Source organism: Dermacentor variabilis, chromosome 4, assembly GCF_050947875.1.
Source record: "Dermacentor variabilis isolate Ectoservices chromosome 4, ASM5094787v1, whole genome shotgun sequence".
NCBI classification, from domain to species: domain Eukaryota; kingdom Metazoa; phylum Arthropoda; class Arachnida; order Ixodida; family Ixodidae; genus Dermacentor; species Dermacentor variabilis.
The window spans coordinates 40,340,443-40,360,946 of NC_134571.1; the positions used below are offsets into that span (position 1 = coordinate 40,340,443).

At 46.0% G+C, this 20,504-nt stretch overlaps 1 protein-coding gene across 1 annotated transcript; it reads right to left on the reverse strand.

The window, feature by feature from the left end:
* Nucleotides 1–44: 44 nt before the first annotated feature.
* LOC142578977 (uncharacterized) lies at nucleotides 45–20,064 on the reverse strand. The gene is made up of 5 exons (XM_075688734.1): nucleotides 19,782–20,064; nucleotides 18,636–18,815; nucleotides 16,831–17,145; nucleotides 5,998–6,189; nucleotides 45–192 (listed from the first exon to the last, which is right to left on the reverse strand). Exons 1-5 carry the CDS (start codon nucleotides 19,831–19,833, stop codon nucleotides 173–175), a joined length of 759 nt encoding a protein of 252 aa, XP_075544849.1. The 5' UTR covers nucleotides 19,834–20,064; the 3' UTR covers nucleotides 45–172.
* Between the last annotated feature and the right edge of the window lie 440 nt (nucleotides 20,065–20,504).

Below are 20,504 nucleotides of genomic sequence, written 5' to 3' on the forward strand. Positions count from 1 at the left end.
GTACTTGATTCACTTCATTCAAGTTTTGCACAGTAAGCAATTCATCGAGAAAAGTTTTTATTTCATCCATTTCTTGCCAGTAGCTCTTGTACACAATACAGCTTCCGCCTAGCGTCGAATCCCCAACACTTGCGACCCCAGCGTTGCTGTGAGATGGCGTCCATCTTGACACCTACGTGCGATGACTACCATCTGAAAAGAACATTTCGGAAAAAGACATCATGGTAACACTTCATGAATAAATAAAAAAATAAATAAAGCACATACTTGATTCATCCCATCTGTGTCAGTTTCTTCATTGCCAGACCATGGTCATACAAGCGGGAAAACGCCAATGTAAAGTTTTGGATCAGTCTAGGAAATCTCGGACTGGGTGATCATCTCTCTCTCTCTCTTTTTTTTTCTTAGCATGGCATTCAAGGGATGCACGTTTATCCTCCACTGGATTCGGTGCCGTGACGCCTACCTACATTACGTTCGATTCCAGCACACGCTTCGGCTTCTGCTACAAGTATGGACGCGTTCATATACGCATACAAAGGGAATGATAGTACGTGCATTAATTTAAGTTTTAACGCGATAGCGTTAAGGAGCTCGTGTCGCAGAAAAGCCGGTGTCGTCGGCGTCGGTGTCGGCGTCGGCGTCCGCGGCGTTGGCCGTGAGCGATAAATCACGGCAGGCATTTCATAAATAAAAAGCAACTTCCAAGATGGGCTGGGTGGGAATCGAACCAGGGTCTCCGGAGTGTGAGACGGAGACGTTACCACTGAGCCATGAGTTTTTTTTTTTTCTTTATTGCCTCGCTTTTCACAGAGTTTACGAGATTAGAAGAACAGATTAACAAGATAATAGTACCGAGAACCGTCAGCTGTTTGCTGACTACAAGCCATCAGTATTTCGGCATCTGCAACAACATTTCTAATCTTGGAACCCACTCTGGTACATACGACTGCACCTTCTGCACTTCGACAAAATGGGACACCGATTCGCAAAAATATTCGCGAACCGGTCTAGCGACCACTGAGCCATGAGTTCGATGCTTCAGAGCGGTACAAAAGCGCCTCTAGTGAACGCGGTGTTGCCTTAGAAATTAGCTGTTTCTAAGGCTCAGGCGTGCGTCGCTTGCTCAGGCGCACATTTCGTTGTCGCGCCGAACGCTGCGTTGCTCGACGCTCACCGCGTCCGATGCGGGGCGCGTAGTCGCTGCGCCGTAGCCCATTGTCTTACACCCCTTGGCGGGTCGACGGGAACGCTGTCGCGTTCCACTCTTGAAGGCGAAGCTTAAGCGTCCTCCAATTTTTTTCTCTTGCGTGGATGTGAATACCGGCTTCCTGAATTAACATATACGAGCCTGTTATGCCATATAAAATTCTATACACGCTTGGCCATTCGACCATTTCCGGGCCATCACACAGAATATAATTGTTCATAATTATAGAAAATCATTCACCCGTGGTGAATGTCTAAATACCTAGGTCTAGCGACAGACATACTGAAACGGTTCAGGGACCTGCTTATGAGATGAAAATTGGGTTATGCAATGAATTCAAAAAGTGTATATTGTACCAGATGCCATGCGCTAACTCCTGAAAAGAATAAAAATAACGAGGCCTTCCGTAGAAAATGAAGCAACTCTTTTCTTATCAGACCTGATGCTCTGGCTCATCCTGCGGAGCATTGCTTGCAAGCAGGAAGAGAACAAACCTTTTTTTTACTAAAGAGAACAAACCACTGAAGAAAGAAAATGAACTGTTGTCGAAGCGTCTCTCAGCTCTGGAACAGTGCCCTCCTCTAAATAATGACGAGATGAAGGGCGTCCGCGCTACGCAGGGCGAAAATTGCCTGGCGGTGGTGCAGGCCATTGGTGATAGGATTGGCTGACCCATCATTGAATTCGACATTGACGCCACGCATCGTGTTTCTGCTAAAAAGGACACGAACATTATTGCACGTTTTTGTTCAAGAGCTAAGCGCGCCGAGTTTGCAGCCAACGCATGAAAGGCCAGGCTGACTGCACCGGCCATCGGATTTTTTTTTCTTCTCCGAGTAACAAGAAGCCAATTTTCATCGGTGATCACCTCGCGCCTGATAACAAACAACTCTCTGCGCAGGCTATTGAGCTCAAGAAAAGGTAAAGGTTGGAAGCACTGGTGGGCTGACAACTGTGACATTAAAGCTAAGAAATCAGACACGAGCCGCGTCTCATCATTGGTGTGGTGGATCTGGCGATCATTCAGTGATCGTTCGAACGATTTTTCCATTAACCACAGTTGCTGTTCTGCCTTTTTTGTGTTATGTTTTCTTGCGACCAACAGAAATATTTGTTGCAAGATAAATCACCTGCGTTCTCTTTCCTTCACTGCAACATTCATGTTTACGCAAGCACCATGACGATCTACTGAACTTCATATTTATCCTTGACCACACCTTTTCCTTGATATGCTTCTCGGAGACCTGGCTAACGTCAGCTGATTTCAATTTGTATGGTCTAGTCCGCCTACAAATCTGAAATGAATAATCGTACTTCCAACCGTAACGGCGGGTCGGCTGTTTTCATCAGATCATCGTTACACTACGTTCAACGTTACCATCTTGCTTTTCTGGACTTGTTATGCGAATCCATCTGGCTCAAGTTGGACCGCAATTATCTGCCATCAATAATAGCTGTACAATAGTAGGTGCTATATATCGCTTACGGTCAACCTCTTATGCGGAATTCTTTTCTCAGCTAGAAGATATATTACATGCGTTAACGAATGAAAATAAAAATATAATAATTTGCGAGACATAAACACTAATTATTCTCGGTTTCAACTGTCATCTTTGTCATCCTCGCTCTGACTATATAACTTGTCTACTCAGCTAAGGCTTTTCTTCCCTAATTCAGACTCCAAGCAGGCATGATCTTTCAGTGCTCTTCCACGCTGTTTGATCCCATATTTTCTTCATTCGATTCTGATTCTGATTGCTCTTCTGGAGTAATAGGTTATTCAATCGCTGGTCATTCCCCCTCCCCCTTGTTTTGCCTAGGTTCAGAAGCAGTTGGCAATTTTAAAAAATATGTTTGATCTTCATTCAGCAAAACACAGTTTATTCATCAGGTTCATACCCCAAACTGGGATGGCGTATATATGGAAGGTTGTCCTGGGAAGGTATTTTCTATGTTTCATTTCAGAATTATTAAATGCATTGATCAGTGTACTACTCATTCACAAGTCACTCATTAGTATTTTACTCCAAGAAATCCTCCGATCACAGATGCCATGTTGGGTTTCTATAACAAGAAAAAGTAATCTTCACAAGAAGTAAGATAACAGTCTTTTAACAGAGACTTGAAAAATCGCTTCCGTAGATATTCATTCTTTCTGCTGTTCTCAGGCGCGCAAAACGAGGCTACTACGAAAACAAAATATTTGCAAACGGAAACAATGCCAGGCGTAACTGGAAACTAATTAGACAGCTTCTTAATATGAAATAGTCTGATTCAGGCATCAGAAAAAATGTTCGCAATGACCATGGATACACCAGAGATACTGCTGTTGCTAACGCATTTACTGAACACTTTGCTGCTTCTGGTAACGGTCGTCCAGCTAGTGCAGTGCCTAGTATTTCGCGTAGCTTATGCTCATTTTATCTTCCTCCTGTTCCACGGCGTGAAGTCTACAATGTTATTTCTTCCTTAGGAGGAAACTTTAGCTCGGGCCCAACTCTGATGCGTCCTATTCAGATACATGTAAAACGCTAAAAAGCTTATATGAGATGACCCCTTTACCAATTTCAATGAAATTTGTTGCATTTGAGAGAGAAAGCTAAATTCTAGTGACTGCTAGAAGCGGAATTCCGATTCAGGGCCTGAATATTGTGAAAAAGATTTTCAAAAATTCGAATGTTCTATAGAACTAGACGCACGAAGTTTATAAATTATTAGCTCTGTATCAATAACACATATCGTGGTTCTATAAACGGCATCCATTAGACCATTCAAAGCGGACAAATTCGGTATGTCAATTTATATCTTACGTGAATTTGTTACGTTGTGTAGAAGGGTTGCGCAAAAGCTGTATTTCCATGTTACTGAATTTCTTTACATTCATGTGTAACAAATCAATTTTGTCTGCTTTAGATGTACTATCAGATGCAATTCACAGAATTGCGACATCATTTTTCCTTGCTGAGTTAGGGTGTTGTAAACTTGATAGTTTCGTTACCTGAAAATTTTCGATTTTTGCCAATTTTTAATAAAAAATTGAGCATCTAAATCAAGAATTTGAAATCAACAGTCACTAGATTTTATATTTTTCTTTTAAATGCAACAAACCTCGTCAATTTTGGTACAGTGCTTGCCGAGAAAAACGAATTCTCCTTTTACATGTATTTAGATAGGAGCACCCGAGCTAAAGCTTTCTCTTAAAATCAACTGGACCTGGCCTTGATTCTATTAGACTAGCTCATATGAAGCTTGTTTCTGTTGGCATCTCACCTGTCCTTGCTGATATTATTAACAAAATGTTCCGTGCTGGGGTATTTCCTAACTCAAAGTTGGTAAAATAATTCCTGTCTTCAAAAAAGGCAATCGTGAAAAATTAACAACTACCGTCCCATTTGTATATTGCCATTTTTTGGCAAGGTTCTTGAAAAACTTATCTATACTCTCCTCATTAACTACTTAGATAAGTTTAGGCTTATCAGTCCCTGCAATTTTGGTTCAGACAAGGCTATTCAACTGAATGAGCGCCAGTTCAATTGACTGACAAAATCAAGCAAGCCATTGATCGGGGACTGATTGTAACGGCTATATTTATCAATCTTACAGAGATGTTTCACACACTACATCATTACATTTTATTAGATAAGCTTGGTATTGCTGGTCCACATCTCGAACTTTCCCGTTGCAACTTCTATAATCGTTCCATAATAGTCTGCGTAAATGATCATTGCTATACCAATAAAGTAATTACCAGTGGCGTTCCTCAGGATTCCATCTGAGGTCCATTGCTTTTCCTATTATTCATAAATGACTTACCTCATGTGCTGATCGATTCACACTGCCCATTATATGCCGACGACACCACATTATACTCATCCCAGCACACATTAACCACTCTGCAAGCTACGCTCAACACCGACCTCTCCAACTCCCCGCGTGATGTACTTTAAACCAGTTGCGTATAAATCCTGTTAAAACAACGTTTGCCCTGTTCGATAGTCCACAAAAACTTGTATTGTTATAAATTATTTATAAACGATCTTGATAATCTGTCTTCATGCCACTGTTAGTTTATCACAATGAAATAACTTTTTCTATGAGCGCAGTTATTTATTTCATTGTTTTATCTTGTCATTTTGTATTTGATAACACTCTGCTGTGTGTAATCGCTTGTTGGATGTATCCTGCTGCTGCTTATACCATTATCTTGTTTGCATTGTACACAGGAGGTCCCCCGGACAGTTCTGCTTTGGGACCTCCTAATGCACTGCTGATGATTCATGCTTGTTTTCTCTTACGCTACAGATAAACTCCGGCTCGCTGCAACAACAACATAGACGACAAGATCGTATAGGCACTTTGCACTGAAGCCTTTCATAATGGCAGCAACGCCTCTACACATCACCTAGCGAGTGCTGAGAACAAACTGGGAGGAGCGCGACGCACATTCTCCGTGCACCACTCCAGTCGGCTATCAGCAGGCAAGATGCGCCCGAGAACAGAAAGCGTCAAAGTGCGCATGCTCCGCCTGTCAGGGCACGTGCGCGATCGAGATTAAGAGCGCAGACATTGCCGCGCTTGAGTTCGGCAAAGGCAGGTGCTTAACGCTCAGAGGAGAACTGAAGCGTGCCTTTGTCGTTTAGTGAGTGTGCGGTCTCATTTCCTTCGCGGCCCTATAGCGGCCAGTGTCGGCGACGCTTGTGGGGGTTAACTGAGCGCGTCGGAGCGCCCTGTGGATTTGTGCAAGGTGCCTACTGCTAATACGCATGCGCCTTTTACGCTCGTCTCACCGTGGCACTCCTCGTAGCAGGTCTCGTTCGTGAGGAAGTTGTTTCTGTTTCCTTTTTGGCCGCAGAAGGTGAACGTGCTGCAGGCGTTCTCCTCCGTGTTGTAGTACCAGCGCTGGGAGCACGGCCAGCGACGGCCACGGTCGGGTTTCAGCGTGCACAGCTCGGGCTTGCGGTGCGAGCTGTGCTTGGGCACTGCTCCGGACAGAGGAGACAGAGAATGCTAAGGACGCTCAGGAGGAAAGCATTAAAAGAGCTTGAAATGTGTCTACCAGGTGCACGCAACATATTGCAAGAGGTAACGCTTTGAAGCACGAGCGAATGCATGCAAGTCTCCAGAGGCTATTGTACTGCCTTAAATATAAATTATTGCGAACAGCAATCTTAAAGCACCAATGAACTGCAGTCACCCAGTCCGACATTACTAGTTCAAGTTAACGTTGACCCAGACGTACTTCGAACCCTTTCATTTTGCCAAGCTGCAAGACGTTTTTATAAACTTGGAGGGAACCATACGAACCGAGACAGAGACGAAGGAAAGTAGAAAGGCAGGGATGTTAACCGGAGCAGAAACTCGGAACAGTGGAATGGGGGTGCCGCCATATGAGAAGAAAGTATGTAAAAAAAGATAGGCAAATAGCAGATCATGACACGTTTACAGTTGCTCTACTACCACATCACAGAATCACAGAATCACGTGCGGCACATTGAGCACCATTAGAGGTAAAGGCGCTTTTCGAAGGTTTTTCATTCCTTAAAAATGGTAGCGGTGCCTCGGTCGCCCTCTGCTGCGATAGCTCTTATGGTCAGCATTTCAAAACGGTCCGTTCCGACAATGCTTCATGATTACAGGAGCTAGTGCAGTCGCAAGTGATCGCCTTTGTGCTCCATAGAAATGACAATCAAACAGGCCGTGTTCAACAGTCTGCTAGGAAATTCGGCCTCTAATTCCCTCCTCATAGCAGGCACTTCTATTCAAGCTTCTCCGTTGAGCCATCTCCAGCGTGATTTCCGAAGAACACGCAGCCAAAGACTCCTCCAAAAATAATAGAGGGAACTCTGGCGCTGCGATCGTTAGGCTACTGCGGGAATAACAGTTTAGTACATGGATGTGCCTAATATCCGTGCTTGTGGCTTCCAACGTTCTCGTGGCCTTGATTATCACGCTTCATCTTTCTAAATTTCCAAGCACTCGCAATTTTATAGACATGGCAAGGCAATATAAGCCTCTGCGCATACACGTAGTCATTGGACGTTGTTGCGTTTACGACGCAGTATTTTGACGGAAATGGTCAATTTGCAAAGTCACACACCAGACAAAAGGACGAACTTTAGGGGAATCCATGTACTGTTCACTATTTCCAGGGTGGCTGTACCGCCATATTCGCAGATCCCGTCGACACTAGCACCAGAGCTCCCTCTACTAAGTTTCGTAAGAAACTCTACGCGCGGAAACGCTGCGTGGCCTCCATGTCGGAACCTTTTCTCTCTCCTTCGGCTACTGCGCATCGTCCTGTGCAGTTCAGCCAATCGCCGCCTGCTGCGAGCGGCGCGCACTCTGACGTCACGAGCTTCGGTAGGGTGGCGCAAGCAGGGGCTTCGGAAGCAGGAATGGGCATGAGGCACCACCTCCTCTCCCCAACCTTCAGCTTCCATTATCCATACGCAGGAAAGAGCCAATATCCACGCAAACGTGCTATAACCCCATTCATTGTCGCCTTTCATAGACGCCTGCCGCGTTGTCAGCCATGAACTGCACGAAACAACCACACGTCACGTAGAACCGTATTTTTGCTTCCTTGCGAGGCTCCGCGTAAAATATAAAGGGCCACAGCGCCCCGGACCCCGGAAACTGGAACCGCACCGCTGGGTTCCTTGCAGCTTCCCTAGATGGCGCTCACCTCCGCGCATCCGCGGCAGAGGTGGCGCCAGCCGTGTGGGGAACGAAAAAAAGATCAACGTTGATTGCGAGCGCAGCGGAGGATGAAAGGAGTAAAGCAGTGGAAGAGGATATGGCGAAAGGGTGAAGAGGAAAGCGGAGTGCCGCACGAGGAGTGCTTCATGGCGGCGACCCGCTGCGAGATGGCGCTATAGTAGCGTGAGCCGTCACTCGGTCGCCGATGACGTAATTACTAAATCTTTCGGTGAGCGCATCCACCGATACCACACACGGGGACAAATCGCTGGCGTGGCGACAAATCGTGGCCTTCGGACCCACTGTGCATGCGCTACTTCGCTGCCGCCGCCACTACAGAATGCGCCCTGCGCGAGCCATGCGTTTCCGTGTTGAATGAATCAATGAAGGAATTTATTTCCATAAAAATATACAAGTTTATGAAGGATATAAGGACAAAAGTTGCAAAAGAGCAACTTGACTAGTCCTTAAACCTTCTCGTGACGGCAGCAGCAGAAACGAACACATGGCAAAAGGGAGGGTAAGAGAGAAAGAACAAAACAAAACAAAAACAATAATCGTAGACATACAAGTGTTCATGCAGCAAATAGAAATAGGAAAAATACATAACTCAATAAAAAGAAAGCCTACTTATACAGAAATTAAAGGCTAATAAGCACCAAAGTAATTAATTAACTTGTTTTTACTGCAAGAAAGAACATCAATACCATCGTTCATTAACTTATTTAATAATTGCGGTAAAGTGTATGAAAGCTTTTGTTTCGCATAGTTGGTACGTGGGTATGGCACAAACCAATATACTGGAAAGCTTGTAGCATAATAGCTTCTATTTCGTGTTAAGTTGGCTATAGACTTGGCGTGGTTAATGTTCTTCTGGCACTCTTTACTGTATGTTAACGCTAAGCAAAAAATGAAGAGTTCGGGAGCTTTAAGTATCTTTAGGTCTTTAAATAATGAATTAGTTGGAAAGTCAAATGGTACTTTGCACACAACACGAATAGCTCTCTTTTGCAGACGAAAAATACGATTAATATTAGTGGCAGGTGTTGTGCCCCAAACCAGGCAGCCGTAATTTAGGTGGCAACAAAACAAGGAGTTATAGAGCAGAAGTTTTACCTCCTGTGGAATTTGTTTAACAGTGAAAAGATGACCTGAAACTTGAGAAAGCTTGTTTTTAAAGGTTTTTCATTAGCAGTGGCTTCGTCTCCCTCTGCTGCGATAGCTTTTATGGTCAGCATTTCAAAATTTAAATTCATTTCAAATTTATTTCAATGTTCCCGTATTCTTTCTGAACAATGAGCCACGGAACCGGTAGAAGTGATTCTTCTGCCACTACTGGCAAATTAGTTGTCCAAGCAGACGCTCAGCGCCACCGACGCCAGAATCCAGAGGTGTGCGCCGCCGAAGCAGAAGTTACGTGCCGCCGCCGAACATACATCCGTCCATTTCTCCAACCACAAGGCTTCCTCCATGACCATCAACACGGCCGCTGTATAAACCAGCGGCCATGCAATCAAGAACAGGGAGATGTGTGTGTCTTGAAGGAATATAATGTGTGGAAAATAAAAAAAGTGGTCTGTAACAGCAGATGCGTGTATGTGTCCCTCAAATTCTTTGCCTCAATAAACCGCGAATTTAAAACACCGACAGAGCTGTGCTCAAATTTCGCATCATATAGTATCGTAATCGTCGGTGAACTTTTTAAGTGCGAGACCACGTGTCTCGTCAATTTCGACCGCCGCGATGCGGCGCTCGTTTCTTATGGTTTCGTGTGCACGTTTCGAAGTGACGTTAAATCTCATTATAATTAACGTCACTAGCATTCATTATTCGTCACGTTAGAGCATGTACGGTTTCGTTCTTAGATTATCAGACATTGACTTACTCATTACAGCATACGACCTGCAAACAAAGATTTGGCTGTCAATAGTCCTTTAATCGCTCCATTTCTCTCTCTCTCTCTCTCTCTCTCTCTGTGTGTGTGTGTGTGTGTTTCTTTTATTTTTTTATTTTTTGTAGACACAGCTTCTGATGCGCATATTGATTTAATTATTCTATATAGACATCATGCTTACAATACTGCGCCGAGAGCCTAAGCCCCCCTCCCTGTTGCTTGATGAAAATAGAAAGAAAGAATGCCCATAAAAAAGTAAATGTGTACGTTTGGACTATGAGCGTGGACAATAACCTTCTGATATGCGCTATATATGCAGACACGCACATTCGTTCTATGAGCCAACAAAAGTTCTGCATTTTGCCTCCAGAAATTAAAAGCTCTCTCAGGTAAGGTTCTTCGCAGTTAGTGAACATGCAAGGTATGCTTCCCGCAATTCTCTCGTTAGCATCTTACTCCATTCCCACAAGTGCCAACGCCTTTTGGAACTGCGGAAAGCACATCTTGCTTGGACCACGGGGTAACGTGTCATAATAGCAATCTACTCTAAAAGCCTTAATAAACGTTCCCATAGAAACTGTTATTGTATCTGTGTATTAGCACTTCATGTCCCTATGTGTATTGAACAAAATGTCTTAGCTCAGATCAGACGGGTTTAGCGTATCTGGTATCTGGGTATCTTATAGCATCTAGAAAAAAATTCTTTGGGGCCTCCAGAGAGCCTTCTGGAGTTGCAAAAGGTAGCAAAATGTCGGTGTATACCAGACAAAAAGCAAGAATTAATTGCAGAGTTGGTGAAGTTAACGGCACGGACGTGATAAATGTCAACATAATCAAAAATTGCCAAATTCTACTATATCCCCTTTAAAGGGTGCACCACCGCAGATATAGACATCTTGAGGCAAAGTCGTCGAGTGGCACATTTTTGGAAAATGGAATGAGCTCGCTTGAACTAAAAAGCACTTGCGCGAGGAAGTTGTGTATGGAAGGTGGCTTCGGCATTGCCCACAAGAAGCGAGAACTAGTCGCAGAGTAAGTAACATTAATGGTACGAACATAATTAGCGTCATCATATTCGAAAATTATCCCACTGCACCATAGACTGCACCATCTCCCACATCGGCTCACCTGGCATATTGTCCAAAAAAAGAAAGGCACAACCAAGAGTCCGCGCCAGAGAAGACAAGGTCGTCGTAATTGTGCGTGAAATACGATATGAATAAGATACGAAATGAAAGATTATTGAACATAAAAGAAAGACCGAAATAGACAGAATGAAGAGGTATATAATCAACATTTTATCATCGAATCATTTGAATCACCATTTCAGCCACCACTTACATTGCTCAAACCAAAAGAAATTATTCGTAATAATATTGAAAGAAAAATAATTATTCTAGGAATACTTATATATTTCTCGAAATCGTTTGACATAATCAACCGCAAAAACCCCTCTTTCAAAACTTCCAGCTTATGGTGCACAAGGTATTTCCTTATATTTAATATAACTTGTGCGATCGTGTTCAATATGTGGTTATTGGCGACTATCACTCGTCCTGTGATATATTAAACACGGCGTCCCTCAAGGTAGCCTGTATGGTTCTTTGCTATTCACTATCTATATTTATGGTTTAATAGAAATAGTTACTGATATTCAATATACTATATATGCAAACGACACGAGCTTATTTTTACCAGATACTAAGGTGAATGATTTGGTCAAACAGCCAAAAACGCCTTAGATAAGTTGCACTTTTGGTATGTTAATTTTTCTCTCCTTATAAACTGGAACAAAGGTAAAGCCAGATTTTTTAGAGCTAAAAATCAATCTCTTTCTGTCAGCACTACTCTTACCTACGGAGAAAATGCCATAGAAATCACAAGCGCAGTCCAAACGCTGGGAGTAAATTTCAATAACTTCATCATATGGGATGATCACACAGAACATATGCAAGGTAAACTTGCCCGCAGAGTTGGAATCATGAGAAATGTTCAGCATTTACTGCCTGTGAAATGAAAGCTTACGTTGTACTACGCACTATTTTAATCACAATTCAAATAGTGCATTTCGGTGTGGGGTAGAGAGAGGGAGAGAAAACAAGGATAGGAAAGGCAGGGAGGTCAACCAGAACAGCATCCGGTTTGCTACCCTACACTGGGGGTGGGGGAAAGGAGAATATACAACACAGGCAAATATCATGAAGCTCCCAGTTATGCAGAAGAATATGGTTAGAGCAATTCTTGCCGTGCCTTACAGAACACAACGTTAATCACTGTTTAGCGCCTATCGCATCGTACGCTTTTCGAGCATGTGCCATTACCGTCTTTTACAGCTACACGAATTACATATTGAACACGGTATATTATTCTTATCCGAAGTTGCTCACCACCACACCAACATTCACTACTACCCTACATGACACCATGAATACTGCTATGTGTCTCACCCACGTACAAACTACTGTTTTCAAACTCTAAAATATACTTGGGCTTCTTTACTAAACAAGTTTGGCATATTTTACACATCGATCCATCAAATTTCTTACAACTCTCTTCAAAAGATTTTCTCGTTAATTTTTTTCTGTGCGTTACGCCGCCACTATTTCACTCTAATTTGTATTGAATGTCTGCAATGATATGTTATTGTATTCGTTGTATGGTTAATTTTATGCTGCACCGCATCTTCTTCTTTGCGTCGAGTCTTTCCTTTAAAACCTTTGGCCTGTGCGGTCAGTTTTTGTGCGTACCGTTGTACCGATGCACACATGGGGTAAGGGAGCACCGTCAAGCCGCGACTTAGCGTGTTTTTTTTTTTAACTCTCTTCTCAGTTATGTACAGCCGACCGACTCTTCAACAATACCGCACGAGCGGCGACTGGCCGGCCGGTCAGCGCCTTCTAACGGCGCGAAGCAGCGAGATGAGCAAGAGTAGCGCATGCGCACCAACTTCATGCGAAGCGCAAGTTTCGTCTGCTAGGCTCTTCGGACAGGCACGACACCTCCTCTGTTGCGATTAATACAGGCTAAGCTTCCCTGCTTATCGGAGCCACTCAGTGCGCGTAAACTCGGACGCGTCTTTTTTATAACATATGCAGCTGTAGTCCACATGCACCGTAAGATAAAGAACAAAGCGCGCAAAAAAAGGCGGAATAGTTATTATTCTGTGCACGCGCACGAAAGCAGCACACGCTAAGGAAAAAGAAAAAAAAAGGACGCAAGCCAGGGACACACGCTCCTACCACCTCCAATAAGCCGAGAAATTTGCGCCCAATTAATCGTGCCAAGGGCTGTGTCGTGCTGGTAGGAATAGCCTAGCAGACGAAACTCGCTCTTCGAGTGAACTTGGCGCGCATGCGCTACTCTTGCTGATCTAGTCGCTTCGCGCCGTTAGAAGGCGCTGGCCTTCTAAGTTAGGCCAGTCGACGCTCGCGCGGTACGGTTAAAGAATCGGTCAACTGTGCCTACGTATCCATGTCTGGAGTAAAGGCTCAGGCATCGACCTTGTCTTTGGCGTCGACACTTGGTCGACCCTTTCTCTTTAACGCGAAAGTCCTAGGCGTCTACGTTGGCGGTGACCTTGGCGAAACTGCGCCGTGACGAAATATGGCCGACACCGCAAGAGTAAAAACCAGTCAAAAAATTTCTCGGATTGAAGTCACATTTCTCAGGGAAGTTCATGTGATCAAAGTAAATTAGTGTATCTGAAAAGAAAATTTCGTGCGTTTCGGTCTGGGTAGTAATCGAACCCAGGACTACGGGGCCCGAGACAATCACGATTCCCCGAAGAAAATGCAGAGCCATTTTTCCACGGTTCTGGCGTACTTAAGGTACGCCTAGTGCGTGCCTGATTTCACTAGTGACGACGCAGCCATATCGCTGACTAGTGCGTGTGTCATTGCGTGGTGCACGTGATTGGTGCGGAGGAGCCGGTACCACGGCGTCAGCTTATAAAATGCGCGCGTGGTGTGTGTGTGTGTGTGTGTGTGTGTGTGTGTGTGTGTGTGTGTGTGTGTGTGTGTGTGTGTGTGTGTGTGTGTGTGTGTGTGTGTGTGTGTGTGTGTGTGTGTTACAACCGGTCTGCGGAGGCTGGTGATCTTCGGGAAAGCGACATCCGAACCCTTCACCGCCCGCTGCAGTTGTTTCGAGCGACGTGCGGGAGTAGCGATCTTCGGAGAAGCGACCGTCGAACCCTGCCCGGCCCGCGGCGACGACTCACTTTGTGAAGCCAGCAATGCGCCGCGTCAACAGCCGGACGGCGCCGGCATGTCTAGTCACGTTCCGAGAATTGTTAGCTGATTCGCTGCCACCTTCACAGTTAGCTTGGAGCAAGAGAACTCCTGGAAGGGGATGTTTTGCGGTGCTTCCCAACGGGCCCCAGAAGTCGTCACAGACAATGGACAAACGCGGCGGCCACTGACTACGCGGTCAGCTCTGGGGGGGGGGGGTATTCTGTAAGAGTCCACCTAGTGGACTGTCCATTTCGGCCGCTGCTGATTGGCTAGGGCTGCTCGTCTCCTCCTCTCTCGTATAGCAGCATCCAATCAGCATCGTCCGAAATGGACAGTCCACTAGGTGGACTCTTTCAGAATACCCCCCCCCAGCGCAAGCTGGCGAACCAGGTGATGGAAGCAGCAAAGGCCAATGGCTAATTGGACTGAGGAGGCCACCCGCCTTGAGTGAAGAAAGAACTCTTTTCACTGATTCGCATTATTAAACGTTTGTTCTCTTTCTCTCTCTCTGTCCAATCAACAAAGTTTCACTTCATCTTTCTTTCGTCTGTTTTACCTTTCAAAACTGTCGCGTGAACCTAAATCTTCAAGTATTTGTTGTTTTTCGTTCCTTTATTATTTTTTTAGGCTGGCGCGTTAGTGCACCTTTTTTTTTGTTGTTGTTGTTCGAGTGGTGAAAGCAATAACGGTGTACGTGGTTCACATAACATGTCCTGCTAACTTGGAGGTCATGCGCATCGACGTTAATGATTTAGTGTGCAGTCTTGCTACCGGCACTGCTCTCACGCATTGTTGTTGATTCACATGCTGTCTAATGTAACACCTTTGACAAAGGAATTATATTTGAAACACAAGCGCTCTTTCTGCAAGGAAGAATGAACATTGTTTGCCTGTATAAGTAGAGAGAGAGAGAGAAGTTTACTTATATGTGAAGAGGTTAGCCTAACGACAGGTCTGACATGCTACTCCAGGTGCGATGGTGCCGAAAAATGGAAAAAAAAGAAATATGCAGATCCCCAAGCACTGTGGGAATAGATGTAAGCGAAGCTTTAGGCGCTGGATGCTTTGATTGACGATAATTTGCGGCAGTGTTGACGGATAAAGCTTATTTTCTTCAACGTTCAGGCTAACACGAGAGTGATGAGTTGATGTTAAACGTTACCTTGCGTGCACCATTGCTGTTTGTCTGCGTAGTACACAGAACACACAGGGAGAGGTGTTTGCTTGAGGCGTTGTTGTGCGCCATATTTTATAACCTCTGAGAGGGTTGAGCGTTGTCATTTCCTCACATTACACATTGCATTGTGGCAGAAGTAATAAAGTTGAATTGGATTATGGGACTGGTACGTGCCAAAACCACACTCGGGTTATGAGGCAAGCCGTAGTGGTGGACTCCGGATTAATTTTGACACCGTAATATTTTTTAACATGTCCCAAAATACAAGTGCACGTGTGTTTTCTATTTCGCCCCCGTCGAAATGCGGCTGCCGCGATTGGGGTCAAATCCACGACCTCTACCAATGCCATAGCCGCAAAGCTAACGCGGCGGGCGCAGAAGTGCTGATTTGACGGTCGACCGCGTCCGTAGCGTCTCCTTAACCTTGCGGTGCGCCTTCAATAACGCGGCTCTGCTTCTGCACGCTCTGCATAAGTTGCTCGCTTGGCATGTTTGCATGACGCTTATTTTTCAGAAATAGCAGCAACGTACTGTACCGTACCTTGAAATTAAGCCTATCCTGTTTCCCGCAACCGCCGTCGTATAGTAGTGGGTTTTCCTTGCCTTCTCACGTCACCTCCCCCCTCTCTTATATGGAAACTGCCTCTTCTCCTCCCTCTTCTTCTTCTCCTCTTCTTCTCCTCTCTACAGTTCTATCTGCGTCCCCCTCTGGCCTGTAGATAGGGAAGCGCCGCAGTTTCTGCAATGCTTGTGAGGGGAGTCACGGATAATTACAATTGTCAAGTGGCTAATGTGGCGACGGACAGGGAGCTCCAGAGGGCATTGTGCAGATTCGACGCGGTGGGGTGAAAACGAATTTCTCTTGTCGTCTTTCCTCTCTTACTCGCACCTGTCATATATACACACGCTCTGAACCACCGACCAGACGCGGTGTGCGCGACAGCAGCCCACAACAGCAGTGGGAAAGTCGAAGGAAGAAGCAAAGAAAGCTTCGCTTTAAAAAAAATGACCAACCCTTCCCCTACGAGAAAATGGGGTTCAGCGAAGCTTGTCCTGAACTGAACGGAAAGGAAGCCGGCGCAGCGAGCGCGATACCCTTTCCTGCCCTTTTCCTCCCTAACGGAAGCGAAACGCTTGCGCGCGTGGCGTGAGCGCGCGCCTATGCAGCCGGAATCCTTGCTAATGACTTACGCTCCGGCGCCGTTGAAAATGAAATTAAATTATGGGGTTTTACGTGCCAAAACCACTTTCTCATTATGAGGCACGTCATAGTGGAGGACTCCGGAAATTATGGCCACCTGGGGTTCTTTAACGTGCACCTAAATCTAAGTACACGGGTGTTTTCGCATTTCGCCCCCATCGAAATGCGGCCGCCGTGGCTGGGATTCAATCCCGCGACCTCGTGCTCAGCAGCCTAACACCATAGCCACTGACCAACCACGGCGGGTTCCGGCGCCATTGTCAACTCATCAAACCGTCCATTCCCGCAGCTGCTATGCTCTGGAAGCAACTGGGTTTTTTGCGTGACCATGACAACGCCACTTGTGAGCCAACACAAGCTTCGCTTAAGAAAGCGAGTGAGATCAAATTAAATAAACAAGTAAAACTGCGCATCACTCACCCAGAGGGACGTGGATTGCCTCGGGCTTGGCCAAGCCGAACTCGTAAGGTGCTTCGGGTTCATTCAGCGCTTCGTCCTGCGACGTGGCAGGTTCCTTGACTATGGTCCTGACAGTGACAGTGGAAGTGCGCTGGGTGGTCGTCGCCTCGCCGTGTCTGGTGGCTGCGGTGAAGACGGGCTTGGGCGCCAACGGAGCCGTCGTCGTTGCATGGGGCGCGTGGTACTGGTGGTGGCTGAGCATAGTCTTGGGCAGGTCGCTTTCCTGCGCCTGCCTCTTCTTCAGTGACTCGTATAGCCACTCGAAACAGTCCACGCCTGAATCGAAAGCAGCAGTGCACAACAGCGAGCCAATACTTAGTAGTGCCGCCTATACATTGATTGATTGATTGATTGATCGATCGATCGATCGATTGATCGATTGATTGATTGATTGATTGATTGATTGATTGATTGATTGATTGATTGATTGATTGATTGATTGATTGATTGATCTGCCTTTCTGTGCATCCTTCTCTCTCTCTCTTGCACCTGTTGTGCTTACCTTGTCCCCTACAATAACTTTCACATATTTCGTGTGCATTTCTCCTCCCCCCCCTTTTTTTTTAAGGTACCGCTCCCCTTACTTTCATGTCACGAACGGCATATCCAAATCAGCGTGACATAGCGTTCCTGACAGGAAAGTAGCCAGCGCAGATATACAAATAACACAAGCGTAGGCAAAATTAATGAAGATTGCTGTTGTGGGACAAGATAAGCTCCAAAAGGTGCAAAAATTGTTTTAGACTGTAGAAAGGTACACCATGTGATTGTTATATAGCGTAGAAACCCGTCGCATAGGTCCACATAAATGTGGCCTGTAGCTCGGACCAGAAACACGGAACGCCCTGGCTCATATGTCAAGAAGCTCGCGGTTATTTCGTCTGTTCCGACAACACTATAGACATTTCAATTAGCTGAGCTACGGCACGATCCTGGAACATCGTACCGCAAGCTAAGTGCACTTGAGAATAAGTTGCTAGCAATTTCGCAAGGCCTTTTAATCACTTGCTAAGATAGGCATCAACTGGTTTCTTTTCTAAATGCCGTTTATTGTCCTGCATGCGCTCTTCCGTCTTGACGCCGGGGCCGCGTGCAGTGGAACCACAGACACTCATAGGCACGTAAAACGACGCCGCCACGTGAACAGTTAAGTACCCGCAGGCCTGCAGGAACAGAAAAAATAATAAAAGAAAGAAAGAGGAAGGAAAACTGGGCGAGTTGGTATTGACTCGTGGCGAATATACAACAGCGCATCCAAAACGAAGACAAAGGAAGACGTGGACTCAACACAAACGCTTTTGTTGTGTCTTCCTTCGTCTTCATTCTCACTGCGATGTTTCTCATACACCAAAAAAGAAAATAAAGGCTCTTGCGGTACACGTCCATGCAATTTAGCTGCCTTAGAAAACTGATCCCCTTCGTTTCTAAACGTTCCTCCATTCGACGCTTCCCCTCTAAGCACCTCTGCTAAGGCATACACATTTATCTAAGGACCTTATCATAAACCGGAAGACAGCGCCACATTTTGATTAAATCATCGCTCCGCTTCAGTAATCATGTCAAAATTCGGTGGCGCACGGCGCCCAATCTGGGATGCCACGCAATTAACGCGTCGATTATTTCTGAGCTGAAACATCGAATCCAGGCACCCTGGCTCAGTGTCTGCTCGAACGAGTCTGCTTGAGTTGACGGGGTGGAGTCGAGAAGGTCCGCTTGCGAAAAACGCGTGAGGGTGACGCATTCGGCACATGCCTTCGCGGTCTTACCTCCGCAGTTGATTTCAGCCTTTGACTTGCGACCCTTCATGCGCTCCGTGATCTCGTCGTCGCAAAAGTTGAACGGCTGGCAGAGGAACGAGGAGGCGTCAAAGTGCCAACGCTGGTTGTACGGCATACGGACCGCGCTGTCTCGCTTTCGCCGACAGATGTCGCAGAGGTCGCAATTTCCTAGAGTCGAAGCATGCTGTCCATTAGATTAAACACAGAGGCCTTCTTCATGCGAGCCATATGTTCCGTATACGACTACTCAAACCTGGGCGCCTGTGTACATATATGCTCCCACTACGGCCTTCCCGCTTTTCCCGTCCTTTGCTCTGTTACCTTGATGTCTTATCAACTAGCTCTGATCCAAACTTTAGTTCGTGATGGTTCTTTCCCGAGGCGGCGTTAGTCCTCAAGCACTCTGGGCTGCCAGACCTGACGCATCGAGAGCCAGCTCGAGGCTTTTTATCTGATGCCGGCGCTGCGTCGCTGTGGGATATCGGTCACGCGCTTCTTGTTCTTCGGCAGCTGGCAGCAAGCACGCCGAACGTCGGAGCATAAACGAGTACTAAGCAAACTCCACGACGTCTTTACATGACGTATGGCTGTTTGTTCAACGGTTAGTATTATAGGTCCTGTGTGCGCCGACTCTGCTATTCTCGGCCACACGGACACAGTTGCCCAAGGATAGGGCGCTTAGCAAAACATTTTGAAAAGTATATGAGATCGACCTTGTAGGACGACGCAGGAGAATAGACGGAGACGGACGGCAGCAAGCGAAAAGCTGGGATTAGTCACGAGCTGTGGAATAATGATAGTATAGGCCAGTTGTGTAAACGGTGGATAAGAAAAGGATTGAAGGAAACAATTACATCTTACCGGACCCGAATCATTTCTCTAATCCTTGGGTCTGACACCATGACGGAGACTCCATGTATTCCTCGTCAAGAGGTTAAAAGCACAGTATAGTAGTGCGTGCTTCCTCTGTGTTCCGTCGCGCCGGTCAGGTGCTCAGACGTTACTAAAACGGAATGCCCGCTAGCCTGAGCGGTTACGCTGCGCCCTCCGCACTTGACGGCACACCTTAATGGCCAACGCCACATTCGCCGAATGTATTCGGTGGCTAGTTTGGCTAACCTTTTCATCACTTACCATGTTCGAAAAGAAGCAGAACGAGCAGTGCTGTGACTGTCCGGGAGCCCATCTGGAAAACAACCGTGCGGAATGCTATCACGTCGTGCCTGCAGATTACATCCGTACCGCGTGCTTTGCGTGCAACGTGAAGTGCTGCATTACGAACGCGGCCGGTCTCCGCTTGCACCACCGAGTTCTTTCGCTCAAGGCGGAAACGGACGCCAGTGTAGTTTTACCCGGCCATTGTCTGTACAGCGGGCGACACCCTAACGATGAAAGTGTTAGTGGCAGAGTGCTACGGGATATTATGCTCTCCCTTGAAACCTCGGCACCAGGTTTCAGCCATAGGGATGTGTTCGACGCTGTGTGTGATTTCATTTAAGCAGCAAGAACTATACCATGGATGCTAATACTCGCTTTCCTTACTAGTCCTTACAATGCTTAATCTGCCTTGCCCAGCAAGGCAGATTTTCTGGAAGTTTGCAAAGAAAGCGTCGCTTGAAACAGAAAGAAGGAAGGAAAGAATGACAGACAGAAACAAGCATCCGTTTTCGCTTAGCGCTCGTCATATGAAGGACAGAGAGAGAGAGAGAGAGAGAGAGAGAGAGAGAGAGAGAGAGAGATTTGATACAAATGATGACTCGGGGTTTTCTAGGCGCCGGCTGGATCACCGTACGAACCGCGGACCCACATTGATGACGCGGCACTCGCCGGCAGGCAAGGCCGTTGGGTTGGCCGCTT